The sequence below is a fragment of the Falco cherrug genome, chromosome 8, assembly GCF_023634085.1.
Source record: "Falco cherrug isolate bFalChe1 chromosome 8, bFalChe1.pri, whole genome shotgun sequence".
NCBI lineage: Eukaryota > Metazoa > Chordata > Aves > Falconiformes > Falconidae > Falco > Falco cherrug.
The window spans coordinates 7,962,830-7,985,594 of NC_073704.1; the positions used below are offsets into that span (position 1 = coordinate 7,962,830).

The 22,765-nt window shown below is 43.2% G+C and overlaps 1 protein-coding gene across 14 annotated transcripts in view; it reads left to right on the forward strand.

Annotated features, from left to right (window-relative positions):
• The window catches only part of AGAP1 (ArfGAP with GTPase domain, ankyrin repeat and PH domain 1), a 382,691-nt gene that overhangs the window by 234,747 nt on the left and 125,179 nt on the right, over positions 1–22,765 (forward strand). For all 14 annotated transcript variants that reach the window (XM_055719301.1, XM_055719302.1, XM_055719303.1 and 11 more), the window contains 2 exons: positions 7,508–7,612; positions 21,303–21,471. In XM_055719301.1, the coding sequence (XP_055575276.1) occupies positions 7,508–7,612; positions 21,303–21,471 (274 nt within the window). The remainder of the gene's footprint in view (positions 1–7,507; positions 7,613–21,302; positions 21,472–22,765) is intronic.

The following is a 22,765-nucleotide window of genomic DNA, read 5'->3' on the forward strand; positions in this document are numbered from 1 at the left end:
AGAGGTAAGAGTTCAAACGGAGCCGATCGCTGCCGGCTCCTCTGCTGCTGACTTAGACCCCTTGGCATCAGCCGTCTGGTTTCTCTGACACTAAGATAATGATTTGCATCGCAGTGCATTTCACATTAGCACTGACGATGGTGTCAGGGAAACCACAACTGCCAATGCCAAGGGGTTAATAAACCAACTACTTGAGATTATTAAGGACTGTGATGATTTTATATTTTTTTAACAGTCCAGGGTAAGTGGAACAAACCTCGGAAGGCAACCGAGCAGAAGCTACTGTAAGGCAGAAAAATATTGTGACTTGCTGGGTGCTGTGCCTCATTCAGAGTGGTAGACTGGGTTTAGAGCGAGAGATGTGCTGTCCTTTTAAATACGTAATTGCATTTTGTAACACACTTCAATATTAAACTCTGTAGAAAGGACATATAGGTAACTGTAGAGTATGCAACGTGCTATTGATTTTATGAAGTCTAATTTTAGAAATAATCATAAACTAGGGCTAACAGAAGAGCGCCCCTTTCACAAAGCTGTCAATTGAAGGAGAACTCAAGAAGTCTCCTACTTTGCTGAGTGTCTCTGGCCTTCAGCTGTGGGTACCACGTTGCCTTTTGATGTGCCTGTTTTGGGGATCCAGAGTATTATCCTGGCTGTTGTGCAGATGGCTGCAGCTTTGAACTTGGGATGCTGTACCAGAGCGATGTGTTTATTGCTCCGTCTGGATACTGCAGCAGGGCTGGGTCTTTAGCTTTCCATTCAGATCCTTCTTCGGGCACCAGGATGACTGCTCTTGCATGATCATATTTTTGCCCTTTAAGAAAGTTGACCGTTAGGTGGGTGAAGGTGAACGTGCCAGGTGATGTTGGCTTGCTGCTCTCTACTCCCCAGTTGCGGTGCAGTTGCCTCTTCTCGACCACATTGTGCTTGTTAGTAGGTTCCTATGCTCAGCAATATCTTTGAGGAATCCTTGTCCATGCAATGTTGGATGTACATGGCATACCTTTTAAAAAAAACCTGCAGCTGTAAGCTGGGGAGTTGTGAAATTTTCCCCTAAAATTATTTGCTGCGTATCAGAGGAACTTTTATACTACCCACAGTTGGCAGAAATGGTCAAAATCCGGAGGCCGAACGGTTGGAACCATATTAAAAATAAAAATGCAGCAACAGTGAGCACTAAGTTTGTTCTTCCCATTTACCATGTCTTTAGTGCTGAGGTTCCTTGCAGGGATTTGGTAGCCTTTCTTCCTTGGAGGTGGCAACCTTCATTGCTGGGTGCTACAACGAACTGGAAGACTTGTTTAACCAGCACTGGGTTGTTGGGGTTTTTTGTAAATCTGATGGTTTTTTACTAGCTTGTGTGCAGAGAGCTTGGAAAATAATGGGTTGCAGGTTGATTGTCCTTCAAGTTTCAGCTAAGCTGTTATCTTTTGCTCCAAGTCAGATCTTAGATCCTCTCTTTGTCTCCAGATGGAAACAGTGGCTGGTCAGCCTCAGCATTAGGTGGCTGTGTGTGGTGGGATTACCTGCAGCGCTGAATTTTATTTGGTTTAGGGAGCGTTAGAAGAGAATTGGGTTCAGTGTTCCAATTGCATTGTCTCATAAAGCTGGTATATAACATAAATTTGCGTAGTTTCTTCAATGGAGAAGCGTCTTTGAATCTGTAGCAAAACTCTGTTGCTGCTGTAGTGCCACTTTTTAAGGAAGGGGGGGGGGGGTGTCTCATGTCTGTGGCTGCAGTAAGAATATATGGGGTCCTTCAGGGGTTTTTTTGCAACGTTATTGTTGGATACTGAAGTCTGAGGACATTTGAGGTGTCCCGGTTTCAGATCTCTTTAGAGGCACTCCACTTTCTTGTAGCCTTTGCTTGGTGGTTCAGGTCGTCCCCAGTTGTGCCCTGTAAGAGCTGTTTACTACAGGTTTCCAACTGTAAAACTTAAACAGCTTCATAGCTGATTGACCAAAAGACCAAGCAGCATTCCCTTAAATTCCTGGAAAAAAAGGCTTTAGTTTGGGAAATGAAGAAAACAGGTTTGTATGGAAGGATTCCAAATACATTGGGCATCTTCAGCATTTTATTCCTGGGAGGATTAGTTGCATTCTCCGGTGTCTGCTCAAATTAATTGTTGAAGAGAGCGCAGTGACTACCATAAGCTTCCTATAGCAAGCAGGCATTGTTTGTAGGGAAACAGTTTGAGCTGGTGCCTGCCGTATCTGGAAGAATGGACTTTAAGACTAGAAACCTGTTACAGTTAAATATTCCAGAAGCAAAAAATATCAGTTAAGAATTAATCTCTTGCTTGTTATTAGGACAAGCTAGACTAGTCCCAGTGCTGCTGGCCAGACTGCCCTACCTAGAGTTGGCTAGTCATGCAAACCTGCGGGATTTACCGGTGTTTGTTCACTGTGCTAATAGGTTTCAAGGAAGCGGATGTTTTATTGACCAAAATTTGTATGTAACAGTTAGTTTGTGATCTTGAATATGAATGGTTGCTTTTGCAGTTATTTGAAGGTGGATGTTTCTGGCAAGCACAAGTTTTTCTTTTGTGAACAGGATGCAAATGAGAGTTGCAGAAAAATCATCGCACTGCTAGCTGCTAATCATAGTTGTGAGAACTAAAGAAAATTAAGAATTTATGCTGTTAATGATTAAGTGCAAGATTACATATTTCATTCTGTCAAAACAGTGCCAGGGTAACAGTATTGAGGGTGGGGGGTGAATAGGGGGGAAGCTTGTGTGATGCCAGTACGTCAGCTGTGGCAGTGCTGTAAACTTCTGAAAGAAAATAGAAAGAAAAGTACCATTTTTCCTTTTCCAGAAGGTCCAGCCTTGGCTATGCTGACTTTGAGGGCTCTAACGTTTTTACTTGGCATGCCAAGAAAAGTCAAATGTACCAAATAATTAAACCAAACGAAGAAAAAAAAACCCAAACAAAAACTAAGAAAAAACCTGAAGTGCTACAGTTAGAGCAAAAGCAGTTAAGAAGTGTGGTCAGTTAATCTGCAATCACTGGTATTGCCCTGTTTGTGAAACGCTTTGTATCTGATAGCCCCTGGAAAATCCAAAAATACATGGGACAGTGAGAAAATTAAAATGGAGCACAACAGGGCATGCAAACTATGTTGTTCCACGCGCTGTGTTAAATCTGTGGGCCAGGCAGTGGCTGTAGACATCTCTTGATGATCAGTGTGTGCGTTTTGGTGACACTTATTTGTGGGAAGTTTGTAAGTCTGTTCTACCATCTGTCTGGCCTGTCTGAAGAATGAGGGCGGCTCACCTACCAGCATCTTCGATGCAGTATTCAAGAACATCAAGAGGTCACTTTTTTAAATGCTGATCATTTGCTGCTTAAAACCTGAAATATTTCCTTTAAAAAAGCCTTGTAATTGTTTCACCATTTGTCTTCATTTGTTGTTTAAGCAAGCAAGGTTTGTAACTCATGGGAAGGTAATCTGGAGCAGCAAGATTTAGCCGCTTACTGCGTATTCAGATGAACTGTGTATGTTGTGCATAGTGGTCCCTTGACGAGTGTTGGGTGGTTTTCTTTTTTTTTTTACCTGAAGTCCAATCAATCCTACACTGGCGGCTTTTCATTAGCTGCTCCTGCTCTCATGGTAATGATCGGGATGCGGAGCCTGATGGCAGTCTAACTTCTCCTGGTGCCCTGAAGCTCAACAGCGTAAGCTGATTGACTCAGTTAGGGCCCCAGTCTCTAACAGCAAATGCAATCAATAAATCTTTGTTGGTAAATAATTGCTATTGAACAGAGTTTTAATATAAATTTATGAGTGGTGTTTTATCACAGCTTGAGGCTACAGCAAGCCACTGAGTGATGGATTTCAGATAACACTTACATTCATTACATTAACTTTGTAAGTTATTTAAAGCTTGTACACTTAACATTGCTTTTGGCTTGCAATGACCTCCTGGGACTAGACGTAGCATACACATTACTAATAAAGAGCTTGCAGTACGTACAGACGGTTCCTCTGTTTGCTTTGTACGGTGACGCAGTTCCTGGAGCAAAACCCAAGAAGTGAAGTTCGTGCACTCCGGTTGAAGTCTTTTTCCTGTGGCTCATTAAAAGTACAAGCCAGCAGAGTCTGGTAGGAGAAGCGTTCCTGTGCTAGATGCAGAATTGCCATTTTCGAAGGAAAGTGGTAAAAAATTTAATTTGAAGTGTGAAATGCTTCTCAGTTTGTGAGGAAATCGGAGGTGTTACATTCTTAGTGTTGAATCTGGAGGCTTTGGATCAGCTACACCAGACTGCAGGGCTAAAGTTGTAGATGGAAGGCTGTAACAAATTGAAGATTTCGTATAAACTAGGAAAGTTAATGTTTATCTGATCAATAGTAATTTGAGGCAGAGGTTATTGTGACAAAAAAAAAACCCAAACAAACAACCAAAACAAAAAAAAAAAAAAAAAGAGAGAGAGAGAAATCAGTGTTTTGAAGTAGGAGGTGGTTTACTTAGAGACTTAGATTTACTTGGAGACTAAATGTGATTTTTCTGATGTGCTGTGTATGCGCAGGGCCCTGTTTGGCTGTGACTGGAGACGCGCCCAAGCTACCTCCAAATTGTCTCGGAGGTACCAAAGGTCAGCAGCAGCCCGTGTATCTCACTTCCTCAGCAGAGTATCTGATGTGACTTAAATGTAGACGTAACGTGACTGCAGTGAAGGGCTTTTTCTTGTTTCTTTAAGTAATGTTTCTTGTCAGATCAGGGCCATTTTATTTTTTTTTAAAATAAGTTTAGTTAATGTTTAGTTAAGGGCATTTATTACTGGTTTGAACTCTGGTATTAAGAGCATTTCTCCAGACCGTTCTATAAAATTACCACAGACAAAGTGGTGGTCTCTGGCCTTGAGGAAAAAAAAGTGTGGTTTATATGGGCTTGTCTGCTTCGTAATGCTTTAAGTTAGCTCCTTGTATTCAGAGCAGTTTCCTCTGCAGGTACTAGAAGATATTTTTAATCCTCACATAATTAGAAAAAATGTATTTTTTTTGCCAAGGTAGTGCCTAAAGAAAATTGAATGGGAAGTCTAGTTTGTTAGTAAGGCACTAATAGGTGCATCATCCGTGTTTATGTTGAGGTATTGTGGGGTTGTTTTTACATGAAAGCACAGAATTCCACTTTAAAAGCAAGGTGAAACCTCATTTTGCGTAACTTTCTTCACTTAGATCCAAAACTAGAATTTCATAATTCACACCTAGATAGTAGCAATACTTCTATATATTAAAATTCACAAAAGTGGTAGACTTTTACGGCTTACTGAGTTTATAATTGGCATTAATTGAGTAATGACATGTTTTCTGTATAGCAAAGGGATAGTTAAAAAGGTGCGAAATACATGGATTTTACTTTCTTTAAAACCTCAAAAAAAAAAAAAAAAAGCAAGGGGGTTGGGGGAGGGGGAATCACCATTGTGATCCTTACAGCTTTTTCCCCATTAAAAGGTCTGGAGAACAAACCCGTGCAGGGAAACGGTAATTTTTGATCCCCACAGCACAGCAATAACTAGAATTGGGTCCCCCTAAGCAGGAGCAAACGTGCTGCAGGTGAGGTATGAAAGATTGGAAAGGTGAAGCGACAGATCACCTACTATAGACAAACATACAAGTCAAAGGCAGAAATAAGCTTTCATTTTTTAATAGAAGAAAACAACGTCTCTAACCACTAGAAGACGATAATTGGGATGTGTGACTCGCGCTCACAGAACCTTTTGTAAGAAAGCGTTTCAGAAACCCTGTTCGCTCTTGTAAAAGTTTGAGTCGTAGCAAGGAACGGCACACACACAAAAAAAGAAATCTGACCCCCAGACAGTCAGAAAGTTCGGAGTTTGTACCACTGTGTAATTCAGTCACCCAACACAAGCTTTTCTTTAAGGTCCCATCCATAGATTGCTTTGAGTTGTGAAGGGGTTTTCTCTGAAGTTTTATTCAAAGTGTGTGGCCAGGAACAGGCAGTTGTGAACTTGGGATCACCTTGGAGCCTGCAGAAGGAGAGAGCCATTAGCTCATACGGGTTGTGGCGAGGGACGTCAGCTGGAAGTTGTGACATCTGGAATTTGCCTGGCTCTGGAGGGACTTGTTCTGCAAACTGCCCCTTGTCCTCTCGTGGCTTTGGGGTTGGGGCTGCAGAGAGATCGCTTTATAAAGGTGCGTGAACGGGAATTAATGGGAAAACAGGTAGCATAACTTCCTCTCACAGTTGTAACCCACTTCAACAAATACAGCTCTGTGGGAGCTGGAAGCACCATGCTTGATAGTACGTCTTTCTGTGCTCTGTTTTCCCACGTTTGTCACTTTCATGGAAAATGAAAATGGAAGAACTCATGGGGATTAGAAAACTGAAGTTTTGCTTCCTGGTTATGATTTAATGAAATGAATGTAAGTGTCCACTTCTGTTGGAACTTGACCTGTGGAACTAGTGAGTCCCTGTGGTAGGTGCTACACGTAGTGCCTCCACCGGGACATTTCAGGAAGACTTTCAATAACCAAAGTACTGTACGAATTTATTAGGAACTGCCTTCTGACTTCGTTTCGGAAATAAAAATTTCCTAGGGAAGTGTATTTCTAAAGCATGGCTTGATTTACCACTTCAGCGTGCTACAGCATGTTCTATTTTGCTTTTCTAAGTGACTTTCTATTTTTAAGCTTAGAACAGGTTAATCCGCAGTAGTAGTCCTTGTCCATTTGAACACAATGATGACTTTTTATCTCAACTGTTGCTTGTTAGCATTCATCGCTGATGTTTAGGTTGAATACGATTTGTGGAAAGGTGACTCACCTTGCCCACCTCCTTTGCTCTCTGATCACACCTCTTTCATTAAATTATCCAGAATTTATGGGAAAAACTTTGTATTTGCCCTGTTTCCATTTTGTTGCTCTTGCCTCAAATTGGGGTCTGTTTTGCTGGAATGAATAGCTAGGAGGATTTCCACTGCGATGTCACCTTATTGTGAAGGGAATGAGAACGTCAGTGTGTGCTTTTCCCGGCTCGTGAAGAGGCTGAGCCTGGGCAAAAGGGAATCCCCAGGAGCACACTGAAGGGAGCACAAGTCACACAGTAGAATCCTCGCTCAACCTGGGGTTCACTATCTCTTTTAGAGGGACAGGAAACGCACGGAGCGTGATGTCTTTGTCAGCTGGGAGTGCATATGGGTAACCTTATTCTGTGTCACATTAAAACGTGCCTTCCTGAGGCATGGAGTTCAGTGCAAAAGGGTTTTCTCTACCTGTTGGACAAAGCCAGTCCTGATAGTCTTTTCTGTTTACATGACTTGCTTTATGAAAGCCACGCTCAGAGCTTTTCCTCCGAAATTGCAAACGCTGAAGCTGCCTATGGAGAAAACGTGCATCATGAGAGAAGCAGGGGAAAATGAGTAACTGGCAGGAGATAGCATAACTAAAACCATTGGCAATTATATTTATCTTTTTCTGTGTCTTAAATAATGATGCACTGGCAAAAGAGAGTTTAATCTTTTCTCCTTTTTTCCTCTAATAGGGTATGCTGCTAAAGCGAAGTGGCAAGTCGTTGAATAAAGAGTGGAAGAAGAAATATGTGACATTGTGCGACAACGGTGTGCTGACCTACCATCCTAGTTTGCATGTAAGTACACTGTGCTCTCTGAATGTTCAGCAGCGTTAGGCCCCCAAAAGCACTGTTAGCAAGTTCATCCAGATGTGCTTTTGTTGAGCCCTGTTTGGTGGAGGAGCTTCCTTTTCTCTTTTCATTTCCCTTCCTCCCAAAAAGGCATCATCTGAAATAAAATTCACTGGTGCACATCTGAGTACAGTCAGATTCCTTTGAATCCCCTGGAACTGAGGTTCCCTTGCATCTCAAGAGGCAGCTGAAATGGGTTAAGCCTTTGTTTTGTGCTGATGGTTTTATGGATTTGTTGTCAATCCTGGGTTTAAAATACAGAAGCATTTTATAAGAAAAAGTGTCTTAGATGTAGTAAAGAGCGAGGAAAGGTTCTGGTATTTGTTGTGCAGTGGTTATGGTTCGTTCACAAGTAATTCTGAATAGCCTTTGGAAAGCGGCATAGCTATTAAAATACGTGCCATAAAACTGCTTCGTGTTAAGGCGTCTATCGTTGCCTCTGCCCAAGGATCCCGTCTGTCCCTCTCAGTGTGTGTGGCACAATCCCTAGGTATGGGTTTGCATGTGGAAGGAGCACAGTGATGCCACTCGGAACTAGCCACCCCATCTGCCCTGGCCATGCCAGCAGGAGGAAAGGTGAGATTTGTCAGAGCTCATGCCATGCCAGAGCAGTTCAGAAGACAGAGCTGATGTGGAGACTCCAGATCTTGAAACTCCCACGGGATTCCTGGCTCTTTTGCTTGCTTTGTAGTACAGGCAACAGTAAAATACAAAAATCGTGGTGTGACCCTCACCAGGACCTTCAGAATCGTATCTGGTCTTATATTTTATCACTGTACCACATGCAAAAATTGGAGGGTGGCCAATTTTAAGATTTTTAGGGCCAGTTGTTTCTAGTCCTGTTGGTTTCATTTTGAGCTCCTGGGCAATTTTTCATTAAGGAGTGAAAACCAAGGTTTCAATCAGATGCGTTTCTGTCGATGTGCTTTGGGGCTTATAGACCTGCACATGGAACTGGCAGGAAGCTTCTGCTTTACATGGGCGATGTCTGAGGAGCACGGCCACACTGCTGCTCTGCTTGCAGCAGCTTGCTGTTCCCTGGCTGCTGAATATTAGCACTTTCTCTGCTTTGATGCAAGATTTCATAGTATCAGATCCTGCTATAATAATGCTTTGCTATAGTTTCTGATGTTATGTCTGTGATTCTTAAAATCTTTTAAATAAGTTAGATGACAACCAGCTTCAAGGCATTGCTGCTTTCCATCAACAATCTTCTCCCTCAGACGTTGTGTTCTGGAGCAAGGTTTTCACTGTTCCTTTTTGTGTAACTGTACAAGTCCCTCTTTGGCCACTCTTAGTGCATTTAAATTTGGGGAATTCTGCCATCAAGTAGTCCCACAACACGTGAATTGTATATTGGTGTTGGTCACAGAAGGGAGGCACGGATGCTATGCGTGCCTTTGAGGCAGCCCCCATGGAGCTCCCACAGGAGCTTCCCTTAGATTGTGTTGGCCAAGTCTGGGTCACCAAGCAAGGAGGAGGCAAGCTGCCATTGTCTGCGCCCAGGTCCCTTCCTCGCTTTGTGGAAGTGCGCTATTGTTCCTGGTGCTTGCTGTGCACGTGTTAGTTTTTCATTGCCTCTTGCAGACAATAGAGTACTTCTTCTCTGTGGGCTTCCCTGGAGCTGCTTAGCCTCCCTAGAGTGAGAATCCATTGAGATTAGAGGTAATTACTTTGAGATTAGAGGTAAATCCATTGGAGATTAGAGAGAATCCATTTAAAGAAGAAGTAATTACTAGCCTGTAATTGTTTCCCTCTATCCCCCACCGTGCCCCCCCCACACACCCCAAGAAAAAGGTACATGGCTTCTCCGGGTTTCCATGTGCCCAGACCTCCTTGTGTGGATGGGAGAGGTTTGTAACGTACTGCTGCTCCCTTGGCTGTACGTGGGTAGGGAGCGGTGAGGGACCGTGCTCAGCCCCGAGCTGACAAGAAGCCGCCAGGAAAATGTACTTGTTCGGGTGCTTCTTGGGACACCCGTACTGAACCCACTCGCCAGGAGTACCAAGGGTTCTGCTTATTTGTGTTGATGTCTTTCTGTGACATGATTTGTATTCTAAATGATGCTGGCTTAATGCCTTGTTTCTATTGTCTTTAGCCTTCCAAGAGTTGCTGCCACCACTTCTGCTGTATGTTTCCATCCTGTCAATGGACTACTTATTGTCAATTATCTATTGTTAATATACCCTGCAGAGCATTCATCATCCCTCAGGCACTAGTGAGTAGCATTTTCTCTGCCCTGTGCAGACCACAGCGGGAGGAAGAGGTGCTGCCAGACACCTAAAGCCAATTGGACTCCCAGTACTGTTTGTCCAAAGCTTTGCAGGCAGGAAAGTCAGAATTTTCTTCTTGGCTACTGCCAGGGGAATGGATTTTCCAGGAAACAGGACTCCCATCATCTGGTTGGGTTTTGCTAGTTGTTTTTTACCTGGATCTGCTTGTTGCTTGTTGCACTGGAAGGCAAAGAAACTGATCAGTGTTTAGGTGCTTGCATTGATGTTTGGGATAATTTGTTACATTGTTTCAAAAAATAAGGACCAACCTTCCCATTAAATAGCACTGAAGAAAAGCACCTGTTAACCATCTAAAGTCAGTTTCACTTTTGAAAAAACGGACGGTAATCTGTTCTGTTAGTTAGAATTGGGTGATCTGAGGTGTGCAGGTCACTTTGGTGGTACCAGATTTTGCAGTTGTAACTCTGTGAAGCGGAAGGTGGGCTGGCCTCTAGTGGTGGCAGAAAAAGTAAATTTAAGAGATAATTCAGGCTTTCCAGGCTGTGGTTTGAGTCAGAACGCAACACCTGCGTTGGAAGAACCTATTATAATTTTTAATGGCTGACAGTGAGCGCTGTATTAAATATTGTTTGAGATGTGGCCAGAAGTGGATGAGTTGTCTCGGTCAGATGCGTTTGGTGGCGGCTGGGGCACGAGGGCAGTGTTTTTAATATAGAGAATGTGTCCGTCTTGCAGAAATTCAGTACTGCCATCCTCCTTGAAAGGACTGGCTACAAAATGAAAGGGTTTTGGGTGGGGAGTGAAAAATCAAATTAGTACCTTTCTTACAGAGGAGGTGTCCCTGGAAGGGTCAGGCCTGTTGGGCAGGGCAGCGTGTTGAAATGACTGCTGTATTGTGCCAGCTAAATGAGTAACTACTAATGCCACCAGGTTGACGTTTGACACAATAGCTAAATTCGTATTCTTTCTTTTCAAGAAAGTAGGGGGAGAGGAAAACGGGGAAAGAAAAATATATGTACATAAGCACCCTACTGTTTCCTGACTTGGTCATGTCAGGTTTTTTTCAAGAGCCTCAAACCTTCCTGTCCCTTGGGATGCTGAGGAGCTATGCCGATAGAAAATGGTGGGGATAATGAGAGAGAACTTTGACCTGCAGGCTTCAAAGTTCACCATAGCTACCTATTCATCTTACATGTCTGGAGTATAGCCGTTGAGTGGATGACTAAAATTCTGGCCGACAAATTCAGTGTCAGCCCTCCCCAAAGGGACCCAGGGGAATTTGTCTAGGCATCTCTTGGCTTTTAATGGTAGAATGCCATGCGCGAGGGCTCCCGAAATGTATTCACCGGAATACCTGCTGGGCAGCGTTACATGCCGCTGCTTCATCTAAGCCTTATCCCGATGAATAGCTGATGATGTTTCACCACTGTCTGTCTCGCAGAGGGTTGCCATCATGCCACAGGTCAGTAGATGACAAAGCTTTAGGTGTGGATGTCCATTTTCTGCTCTGGTATCCCCATCGTCATCACTGCCCCTCATTTATGAAAAGAAGGAGAAGAAAAAGAAAAGAAAAAAAAGCTGAAAACAGCTTTTTTTAGGGAAAGGTGCTTCTTTCCCTCTTACATATAATCTGTTCTCGATTTGATTTCACATAAAAGCACAGTGCTGTGGCTGTTTAGGGGAAAGAACAGCATCTTAAAGGCAGGAGAAGGAAGATCTGATGCCCATCTAGAACACACATGGTCTATAAATCCCAGGTACCTACACAGCAAGGTTGATTTTTACTTGCTGAGGTCTGTATTGCAGTAATGCTGCTCTTTAACCTGGCTCCCATCCTTGCTGGTCTGGTTTGATGACCTGCATTGAGGTGTGGAGGGCTGTAGCGGTGACTGAGGGGAGAAAGCCTGTCTTTGTCTCCTTGAAAAGTGTGTGGGTTCACCTGCTTCGCTCAGTTCACCTTGACAGTAGCCACAGTTTCAACACTCTTCCTTGAAAACAGTGCTGAGCGGATGGCCAGCGTGCGTGAGCTGGCTCGCAGGGAGCATTGGCAGTGTTGTTCTAGCCTCAAAAAAAGTCTTAAAAAAAAGCAAGATTTCAGCCTGGTAAGGAGTCATATCCGACACTAGGCTAAACTTCGCGCAAGAGCTTCAACAATATATTACACGGACACATCTTGGAAGATGATACAAAACAGACCCAATTTGTGGGCCTGTAAAATCCTTTGTGACTTGGGATGGGGACCCAGACTTTCACTTGAGCTTTCTTTGCTTGGCTGCTTCATCCAGGAAAAGGAGATGTGGTGAGAAATAGGAGGCATTGAAAACACTCCCTGTTGGTATCTGGAGCTGTGGTAGATCCATGCGCTTTTCTCAGGCTCCTTAATACACAGCATTTTTCTTAAAGCTGCAGTTGGCATTTTTGATCCTTACCAGTTCATATGATTTGCCAGAGTGATTTGAACATAGAAAATGTGCTTGCAAATGAAGTGGTCTGTCTCTCCTCTTTTTTCAGAGAACACCGTGCTGGCCGGGCTGCGCGGCATGCTTGCCTGCCCCGTGGGCAGCTCCAGCGGCACAGCCCGGTGTTGCTCTAGCCCAGGCAGCAGCGCTTGCCTTCGCAGTTACGGATAACCACCCACGGCCATCGGTTCGGTTCAGCCTGATTTTCAGGGTTGCATTACCTCAGGCTGTTTAATAGCTCAAAGTGTGTTGTTTGTGTTGCTTTAATAGAAATATTCATGCTCTTGTGTATTTCCAAAATACCATCGTGTATGCCCATGGTTTTTTTCCCCTGTTTTTGCTTCACAGGGAATGTAAAGCTGGAGATGGGCTGGCTCTGGAAACCTTTCTAGCTGGCCTCCCCATGAACAACTAATCCTCAAGTCAGGCTTTGATAAATACATATTTAAACTGACAGAAGGATGCGTGTATGTTGTTTTTCACCTAAGATGTAGCTGTACCTCCTGAAAGAGCAGTGATCAAAGCAAATGCTACAGAGCAGAAATAAGGCTGTAGTTTGAATGGTGATGAAGATAGATCTGTTTGAAGTGTGTGCAAGTTTTTATTATAGTCATTGCATCCATTAATACACCGAAAACATTGGTTAAGATAGAAAAAATGAATGATAGGAGTAGTGACAAAATATGTGTGTAGTAATTGCTTGTTACAGGTGATGAGTTGATGCCTTATTTTTTCCACTCACCAGAGCTCACACTCTTTCTGGAAGCCTTTTCATCAAAGCCGTGTTCAGAGTGGCATTCTCCTTCCTAACAGTATTGACTTACATTTCCCAGAGCTTTCCTTTCTGAGTTCCAGCATGTTTCACTGTGAATTTACATTGCTCATTGCTTCTAGTGATAACTAGAGGATAACTGACCTTTATGGAAAGAATGAGCGTTAATCATGCTGCTGTAACTTTTTTGGGTAAAGATACCAAAATTAAAATAGATAACCTACAATATTTTAAAAGCAAGAGAGGCTTTTATGAAGTGGTATGGCTGTACAGGTCACTCATTCACTTTATAGCTTCCTGGAAAATTTCATAATTGTCTTAATGATGCAGTGGAGTGGAGATGGGTTTGGGAGAAAAACTTAAAAACGGATAATGAAAATAGAAGCTGAAATGTGTTTGCTGTCCTTAAGTGTGACCTATTGTTTGGGATAGCTGTCAAGGGAAATTATTTCCCCCCCACCTCCCGGGCTTTGTGGCTTCTCATACTAGAAATAGTCTTGCTTGAAAGTGCCGTTGCACCCACTCTGCTGAGTGAAAAGTCAGGTTGCCGTTCCTGATGGTCAGCAAAGCCACCCTGTGAAATACTCCAGATATGTAATCCCAGCTGGTGGGGAAGGAGAGGGAGGCTGATTTATTCACAGTAACTTCTTACAATCACTTCCATGACCTGTTACAGATACTCACAGGTCACCAAATGCACAAAGGTGAACGTGAAGCATTTTTTGCTTCAAGTCCATTCATTTCAGAGGGCACGACAAGATTTATCACATAGTTAGCATAGGATATTGTAGCAAACACAATACTGCTATTGCAGAGCTGTGCAAACTTGCAGTATGTAGTAGAGACCAGCAAATGCACGTTTCGGTGTCATATATCTACTCGCTCTTCAAAAAGGCAGGGAAAATTTTTGGTATCGGATTGAGTTGCAATTTAAATAGTGAAAGCCAAGCTATTAATTAATCACAGGGTTTTATAAAATTAGAGCTTCCTGTCCAGCAGTGCTAACTGCTGTGGATATAAATGCTTCATAAATTACTCAGGATGGTAAAAAGCTGATATATCTCTTACAGCAGTTCTTGTTACAAAGTCTGAATGAGAAGTGAAGTGCAGACAGAAGAATTTTCTTAAGATTTTATGAAAATGAGTGATCTATTTAAAAAAAAAAAAACAACCCAAACCTCCAACATTTTATGAAACTGTTTTTGTGTTCAAAGTGGCGCCCTAACTTCCTCCCCTGCAACACTGATCGAACTGATTAACACCATAGTATAGCTATAGTCAATTCTTTTTATTACTGAAATTTAATGTTCTTGATTCCCAATGTGAATAAAGCAGATTTGAGATGACCTTCTTTTTGTCAGGAGAGAATGCTTTAGGGTGATCAGTGTTTTCCAGAATGCGTTTTCATTGCTGCGTTCTCTTCAGAAAATAACATTTTGTTGCTTTTCTTAAGATTAACTATACATGATGAAGCCGAATGATATTATGCCTGTATTTATATGCGAGAGGGGAGGATGGCTAATTTAACAAGAACATTTGATGAATATATTCCACTGTGGCTCATAACCTGATGGTAGGTCTGCTGCTGAAGTCCTTCCTGGGAAGGGAGGAGAGAGGAGTTGGAGACTTTTGTTTCTTCTTAGGTGTGCCTGTGGCCCCGAATGGAAACCAATCAAGGAGCGATTTATGTTCATTAAGTGCTTGTCAAAACTGAAAAATTTTCTAATCAACAGCAATCTAGCTGAGGCCCCTCAATGGCTGGGAGTGTCGCCTCCACAGTATCGGCTATTTGCCTGTTACAACTCTAGGCTAGAAATCCGCTGATGATTACATTAGGCTAAGCTGCGAAGTAAATGAACCATGTCTTATTTAGGTGCAACTAGCTTCAGTGTAGTCCTGCCCCGCAGGGCACTTTATAGCGTTTTATGGCTTTAAAATTAGTGTAGCTTCCCATTTGCTGCAGGGTGCTGCATGTTATGCCTTTGAACTCAATAAGCAAAGGGAAGGGGGCCTTTTGTTTTTTTCCTCTCCCCCCCACCCCCCTTTTCTTCTTTTTGCAGTTTAGCAATTTTGTTTTGCATCTTTTCCAGACGGCATTTTGCAATAAAAATGTCTGACTGCCATGCAGAGGCACAAAAGTCGAGGCTCCATCCATTTACCGGTCTGCCAGGGGTTTGGGGGCTTTGGTCTCGTTTGCAGGGAAGGGGATGGGGTTTTGTTTGTCGGAAGCAGTTGTTGCTGAGGGGGAACAATAGGTTTTGTGGGTCAAATAGGTCAGCTCGAGAAATTGGAATTGTGTTTCAAAAAATACACCACCCACAGTCTTTAAAATGTCATCCAGAGGTGCAACCGTAAACTTCCCTAATAATTTTTATGTTGCCTTAAATTGGGAAACGCTCTCTCAGCCTCAGCCAGCTAACCCTCGGGAGCGTTTTGTCCGGTTGAACAGTGCGGGGAAACAGCCACGAAATGAAGGTTCCTCAGATGAATTTTCCTCAGAAACTCAGTGTAAAGCAGAGACAGATCTGGGAAGGATCCTGGGCCTGGACCAGTTCCTAGTGCCGGAAAAGTGGGCTCCTTCTGAGAGGTTGTAATAGCTCAAAATGAGAAAAAGTGTGATGCTCTTACTTGCTTACCATTGTAGACATGGAGAAGTGCTGCTCTTGGAGAGTCTGTCTTGTTCGGTACGTTGTGTGTTGGAAAAGGGTGGCGGTGGGACAGGTGCGTGGTGGAAGAAACGCATGGGGAGGGAGGAGGTACGTTTTAAAATGTTGGCGTTATGACACATGGCAATCCTGAGATGAGTGGTTTTGACGAGAGCTTTGAGTCCCGTTCACCTAGTGCCGTGATGTAAAAAATGTAACTCCAGTGAAGGGGTTTCTCTCTAGCCACAGGCCAGCTGAGCCCAGCCACGGGAGGCCCAGATTGTTGTTGTCTTCAGCTTGATCCTTCTGTCGTCTTGGTGAGGTTTCTTGGCCAGGAAGACTGGGTTGCAGCATCAGCGGTTTCACTGTGGTCCCAGGACAGAAGCACGGTCCAAAGCAGTTCCCGCAGAAAGAGTCCGGTTCTTCTGCTGCTGCCAGGGCAGAACTGAACCTGCCCGTGTGGGCAGGCTGCGGCAGAAGCCTGGCGGAGTAAAGCAGTTCACCTCTCGTTCTTCATGGGCTTGTCTTCTGTTACCTTGGAAAATATTTTGCAATTGTGCAAATCAAAGAGGAAAGCACCTGCCTTAAGGACCGGGGGATTTGTACTCCTGTTTTTGCATGCAAGCAGCTATGCAAAAAAAGCACGGGGGATTTAGCTGTCAGGGTACTAAGTGATAAATATTATATTCAGTAACTCAGCGTTCATAACACATTTTCTTGCTTAATGCACTGATAATGAAATACTATGTTTTTGAAATACAACCTAGGTAGCAGAAAGGCATTTTTCTGCGTGTACATGGCAAGGATGACCGTCTCTTATATTAGTGACATTTGAAAATCCTCAAGCTCCATCACGTTTTTGATACCCACGGTGTTACCTACCTAACATGAGCCACACCTTTCACATAAGGATCATTCTAGGGAGGAGCCATGCTGCCACATGCTCAGTGGTCCTTTAGCAAAGGTATTAGAGATAACTGTGATAGGCTTGGATGCTGGGATTTTGAGTCCCAGCTTCATGGAAGCAACAGCCAGCACTTTCTTTGGCCTTTCCTTCGGTCTGATCCATATGTCCTTCCTCCCCTGAACAAAAAAAAGGGGCCAAGCAGGCAGCAGCAGCGCCCAGCATGGCTGTGGAGGAAGAGATGCTTGCCTGTTGTCTTCAGTCTTCCCGGCTGGGAGAAAGTAGGCAGCTAGCTGGAAGTATCACGTAACCTGGGTGCAGCTTGTGGCCCTTGGTGGAATGTCTTCTCCAGCTCTGAAGGCAATAGAAGTCAGTGCAAGGTACAGCAGCGAGGTTAACACCCCCTGGCATTTGAAAACAGAAGCCCTCTTCTCCCCAAAATAGCAGTGCTTCTTTTTGGTAGGTCTGTTTAGAAAACATCATCATACCCATTTGCATGTCTGAAAAGCTTCTGTTCAGTTAATTGGTTAAATTAATATCTGCTGTTGTAAACGGAGAGCCTGTATTAAGAGCAGAACTAAAGTAATTTTACTTTACGTTATTCTGTGTCATGGCACATCGTTTCTTTCTTACTCAAGGCGATTCATTTTGTGGTGCTGTCAAGTAATATTTTGTGTCATCTTCAGTCAATGTGGCTTTTACGATTTTCGCTGATATTTTAACAGTTTATTTAGTCCTCTAGATAATGGTCAATGGCCTTGAGTAGTCAAATTAACACCTCAGCAGCACTATATTTGCGCAAACCGCTAACGGTAACCTCAGGATGAAAAGCAATGAGAATCAATATAGCGAGCGCATTTTTAGGGATTATTGATTGATTGATGCGTTCTGGCCTTAACTTGAAGAGGCGGCATTGCCCCACAGCTGACTAAGATTAAGTTGCCAGTTACTGATAACCGCAGGCCATTACCTGCGTAGTATTTCACGAGCTCGGAGATGAGATGGAGACTTTTTATCGTCCTTAGCTGAAGCGTCCGTGGTGTTGGCAGGGTCTGGAATGCCTACCCAACTGCAGGAAAACGGCACGCTCCTCCCCGGCGCGGCGTAGCCGCCGTTGCTGTGAGAATTGGAGACGACGTCGATTTGATTCAGCGCTGCCCGTTATTCCTGTAGGGATCTATTTGGGACAACTGAGGCACTAATGGCTTGTCTCCCCACCCCACCCCCTGCCTCCGAAGGCAGCTCCGCAGAAGGTGGGAGCCATGTTAAGCTGTGCTGCTGTCAGCAAGCTGAGAGCTGTGGGTCTCCCCGCCACAGCTCTCAATTGCTAGCAGGTTTCTCTCATTGCACCTCATTTGCATCTGGGACATCAATTAGCATGTTTGTTGAGGCTAATTGAATGAAACTCAATCATAGCTCTTAATTGCTTGACTATGTGAAAAGAAATCACATTAATGCAGCTAATTAAGTGTATGGCAATAGATGCAACATAATTAGGAGCGAAATGTAAAAAACAAGTGATGGCGAAGGTGCAAGCGCAGGGGTGCGGGGGACTGGGGCGCTGGCTTCTCCTGTTATCCACATGTTTGGGGAGGGTTCCCTTTGCTGCTTGTTTTGCTTTTCATTTTTTTTTCTTTCCTTTTTTTTTTTTTTTTACCCTGTGTTACTGAATGATGAACATAGACAAGTTGAGAAGAAAAATGCAAATGGATTTGCAATTACTACTTTTTCAAGCTGTTGAGGGGCAGAAGATGGCACTTCTGGGGTGGCCCACTGTTGAGTGGGCTCTAGGGACTTGTTAAGTGCTGTTTAAAAGTACTTGGCTTTGAATTACCCTCAGGCCTTGTTAAAGGGTTTTTTCCCCTTTTTTCTCGGATCAGCATTTTCTACAACTAACATCTAGGGGAGTTATATCTGTAACATTTGCATATCAAAATCGGGCTTGCTGTCTTCTCTTTAACACAGCATATTCCAGATGACAGCAAGACCCTCATCTGTTCTAATCTGATCAAACCCTCCATTGCGCTTCTGAAGCCGCGACATTATTTTGTAGTTTTAACTTTTATTCCCCAAGTGCAGATCTGAAGGAGCGCGCGTGGGGGCGGATGCTCCGCCGACTGGAAACTTGGTGCTTGCCTCTCCTCCTCGGGGAAATACAGAGATTATCGCTATGCATCTTGCACACAATGAAAGGGGCTTTATTATTTACATTTGATATATCCCTATAAATATTTAAGCTGACATTAATACCTATGTGGCATCTGTTGTGTTTGGGCACTTTCGTATAATAACGGTATGGCTGCAGCGCATTTATTTCCTGTTTGCCAACATTCGCTCTCTCAAATGGTTTATAGCTCACCTAAGCCTGGTTTACTCTCAATTAAAAGGGCTTTAATAATGCCCTGTCACATCTCACGAGTTGGCAGGGTAGCAGGGAAATCGTGCACACTATTCATCTGAAGAACTTGGAGTAAACACCACCTTCTCAAATTTAAATGGAATATGCTGGTGGTTGTACATTAAATAAAATAAAATGTGTCTATTAAAAAGAGTACATGCTGAGGTTTAGTCACTATCTGATTAAGCCTCATTTTAGAGCCCATAAGCAATAAATGCTCAATTATGTTCTGCTTATTGTATTTTAATTTGTGAAGGACTGACACTTGAACAAGAAAGTTACGCCAACTTGATAATTTATAGATGAAACAGTTTTGTTCATTTTTAACACCTAGTGAATGAATTTTTATTAATGGATTGCCTTTGTTTCTTTTGGCAGCACAGCTCCGTGTCCTCTCCCTACAAATTGTTCAGACCTCCTCTTTTTGCTATTAATAATTCTCAAACAGCTAGGGGAGAAAAATAAAAAAGCTGCTGTGATGGCTTAGTTTTGGGGGCTTATCACAGATTAATGTTAGCTACGAAGAAATGAATGCTGGTCCGGTAGTAGATTGTTGATTTTTTTGAGCAGAATATGTAATTTGTTTTGTAAAACCTGTCAAAGGTGGAAGGAATTTTACGAGGGAGCTGATTGCTCCCTCTATTGTGGCAGGAGTGATTTAGACTTTGGGTGTGCTTTTAGTCCATTCAGGTATTTATTTGTAAAATTGATGCTCTGGCGGTGCACAGGTCTGTATGCTGCAGGTTTGGAACCAGCCTAGGTAATACTGGTAGTCTTTCATATATATTGCCTGTGATTTGGCTAAATCTTGCCCTGGCCACTCGGACAGCTGGGAGTTACGTCTCAGCTGGCAAGTCTTTGCTCGTGCAGATGCCCACAGCATCACCCAGGCCCCTGTAAGTTGGTCAGGTTCTGTCTGAAAAGGAATTAGTCTTTTCTCCCAGCTGCTCCCTGTAGAATATTGCTCAAGTATACCATGCCCTTGGTTTCTAGCTTAAGCCCAGATCTTTTCCCAATCTTTAGTTCAAATTGCTGTTTTCCTCTTGGGGTACACATATACCCAGATGTGGTTTTGTGCTGTGCTCTTCCCTTGTTCACCCTTGTCTTTGCTGCCCTGTGCTACCCACCTTGAATGGCTTCTCGTAAGATACAGTCTCTTTTGTGGTTTTGGTTTTTTTGTGTCCTCATAGTTGTTCCAGTTTCAAATTCTTTTTTCTGAAATGAGAGTAAACACAAACATGTGTGCCAGGAGATGAAAACTTTGGTGTCTTGTTTACTGGCTTTAACATGCACCATCTCTACTGGAAATCTCTCTTCTGAGGTATGGCAGGATTGCAGCCTCAGTGGCTGTCTCACCTTAATGAATTGTCTTGATAAAGGCACCCATGTCCATTTCCTTTTCTGTTTTCATCTGAAGCATCCCACAGATAATTTAGGCAATGCTTTTGAAGCTGGAAAGCAGAGTCTCAAGAGCCTGTTTTTTCCAGAAGCTTTTTGCAATTTGAAGAACTTTCTCATGGATTTCTCGGGAAGCGATGGCTTGGCTCCAGTCATTGACTGCTGGCTGGGTTTGTCTGCTTATTTCCTCTTTGTGGGCTTTCCAAACAAGAATTAGGAAAAGCCTTTTCCACTTCTGGCTTCCGGGTTTTATTGTGTTTACTCTAATCGGACACAATTTGCATGGGTTTTCCCTTCTATGATTTTGCATGTGTCAGGAGGAAGGATCCCATCCTAAGGAAAGAATGTTGTAATTGCAGAAACCTTACCAGGCAGTGCCCTTTCATAACTTCTGTGCCTGCTGACCAGTTTCAGGCAAATTTGAGGGCGAAAGAGATGAGTGCTTAAAACGTTGGCAGAGAGGAGACACCAGTAAGCGTACTCACGAGGGACAGTCCGCCTTGTCGTCTTCTGTTTGGAACCTTCAAGCTGGTGAACTCCTTGCTACAGGAGGCTCAGAACCAGCCTTGTTGTGCATTGCCTCTTACCCAGGTGGTGGTTGGAAGATGTCTTAGAAAGCTTCAGCCTTTGGGGCTTATTTGTAGTGAGAAGTGTGGAAGGCGATTATCAAAAAAATGGAAGGAAGGGGAAAAGCATATGGTGAGCGTGGGTGGATGATGTAGGGCAAAAGTCTGATGAAACCGGTTTTCATTAGTTCTATTGCTTACAGAACTACCTGTTTGATAGTGGGTTTTGGTTTTGTTTTTTTTTTTTTTCCTCTTACCAGGACTATATGCAGAACGTTCATGGGAAAGAAATCGACTTGCTGAGAACCACTGTGAAAGTCCCCGGGAAGAGGCCACCCCGAGCTACGTCAGCTTGTGCGCCCATTTCCAGTCCCAAAACAAACGGCCTATCCAAGGACATGAGCAGTTTACACATCTCTCCCAATTCAGGTAAGAGAATACCATGCTAGGGAAAAAAGGGGAAAGACTTCATTTCCAGTGTCTGTAGGCAATTGTCTTGCACTACTGGGGTGATATCTATTAATAATTTTCAAATCCAAATAACCACTGATGTGTAACTTTTCCAGCCCTGACTGCTGATCTGTCTTCCACAAGAGATTCTGAGTTTGAGTAACCTTCAACATCCATCTTTTTTTATTTGTTACTTGCCAAATATTAGACTTGCCAAACCCCTGCATAATTTCACAGAAATTAACATACGTGAAGAATTGATGCTGCTGTATGACTGGTCTGTGAGGTCTAATACTTTGGAAAAACAGGCGGTGTATCATTTGAAAGGGGTTTTTGTGGCTTCCTGGTGGTATCCACAGCACTTCTTTCCACCTTTAGAAGGATGCATCAATTTGGTTTTTGCAATAGCAAGATTTTTCTGCAGAAAGCTATTTTAGTTTGTTAATGGAAGTAGTTTATAGCTCCTTGTGAGCTCTAAACAAAGAAGTTTACTATTCGCGGAAGTACTTGTCCATACAGCTAAGTGGATTTAAAAAATTGCGTTAAGGAAAAACATTTAAGACAATTTGTCTTGTAAAATGCACAGCTTATACAGAGCTCATAATGGTATAGTGTTGGTGTGGAAGTTTTGTCAGCATGTTTGGGATGATGTCCATAAAGTGCCGAGTGCCTTTTTCATTTATGATTAACGTAGACACCTTCAGCAAGTGCCAGCGAAGCCATCCAAACACACTTTTGTCCCTGTGCAATACACGCTGCACAGGTAGCACAAGCAACCGCAGGAGGGAGCTTGGTCACCCTGCTACTCAAAAGTCTTTTCTTGGATAGTAATAGTTATCTTACGCTTCAAGTCAAGAAGTAATTCCTTCTGGCTTTGCGATGTGTATTCCTCAGTGTTAGGGGAAGAGGGAGAAGGATTTTCCTTTTAACTGTGGATGTTCAGATGAATGTTTGTAAAAGGAGAAGGGGAAAAGAAGCCTTGTGGCTTTACAGTGGTGCCACTGCGCAGACATCCTGAAGATCTTGCGTGGCATGTTCTATTAGTTTGGCTTGGGACCTGACATGTCTGAAGCCATGATTTCATCAGCCTCTTTCAAGATGTGTAACCTTCCTCCTCCAGAGGCACAGAGCTGGTGCTGGCACTGGAAGAGTTCGTAGGAGAAAATTGTTTGTGGTTGGTTTGGGTTTTCCATTTTGCTGTTTTATTTAGATGACTGGGTGTGGGGAGTGTTTTTGTTTTTCAATGTATTCCATAATTCAGGGAAGAAAAATG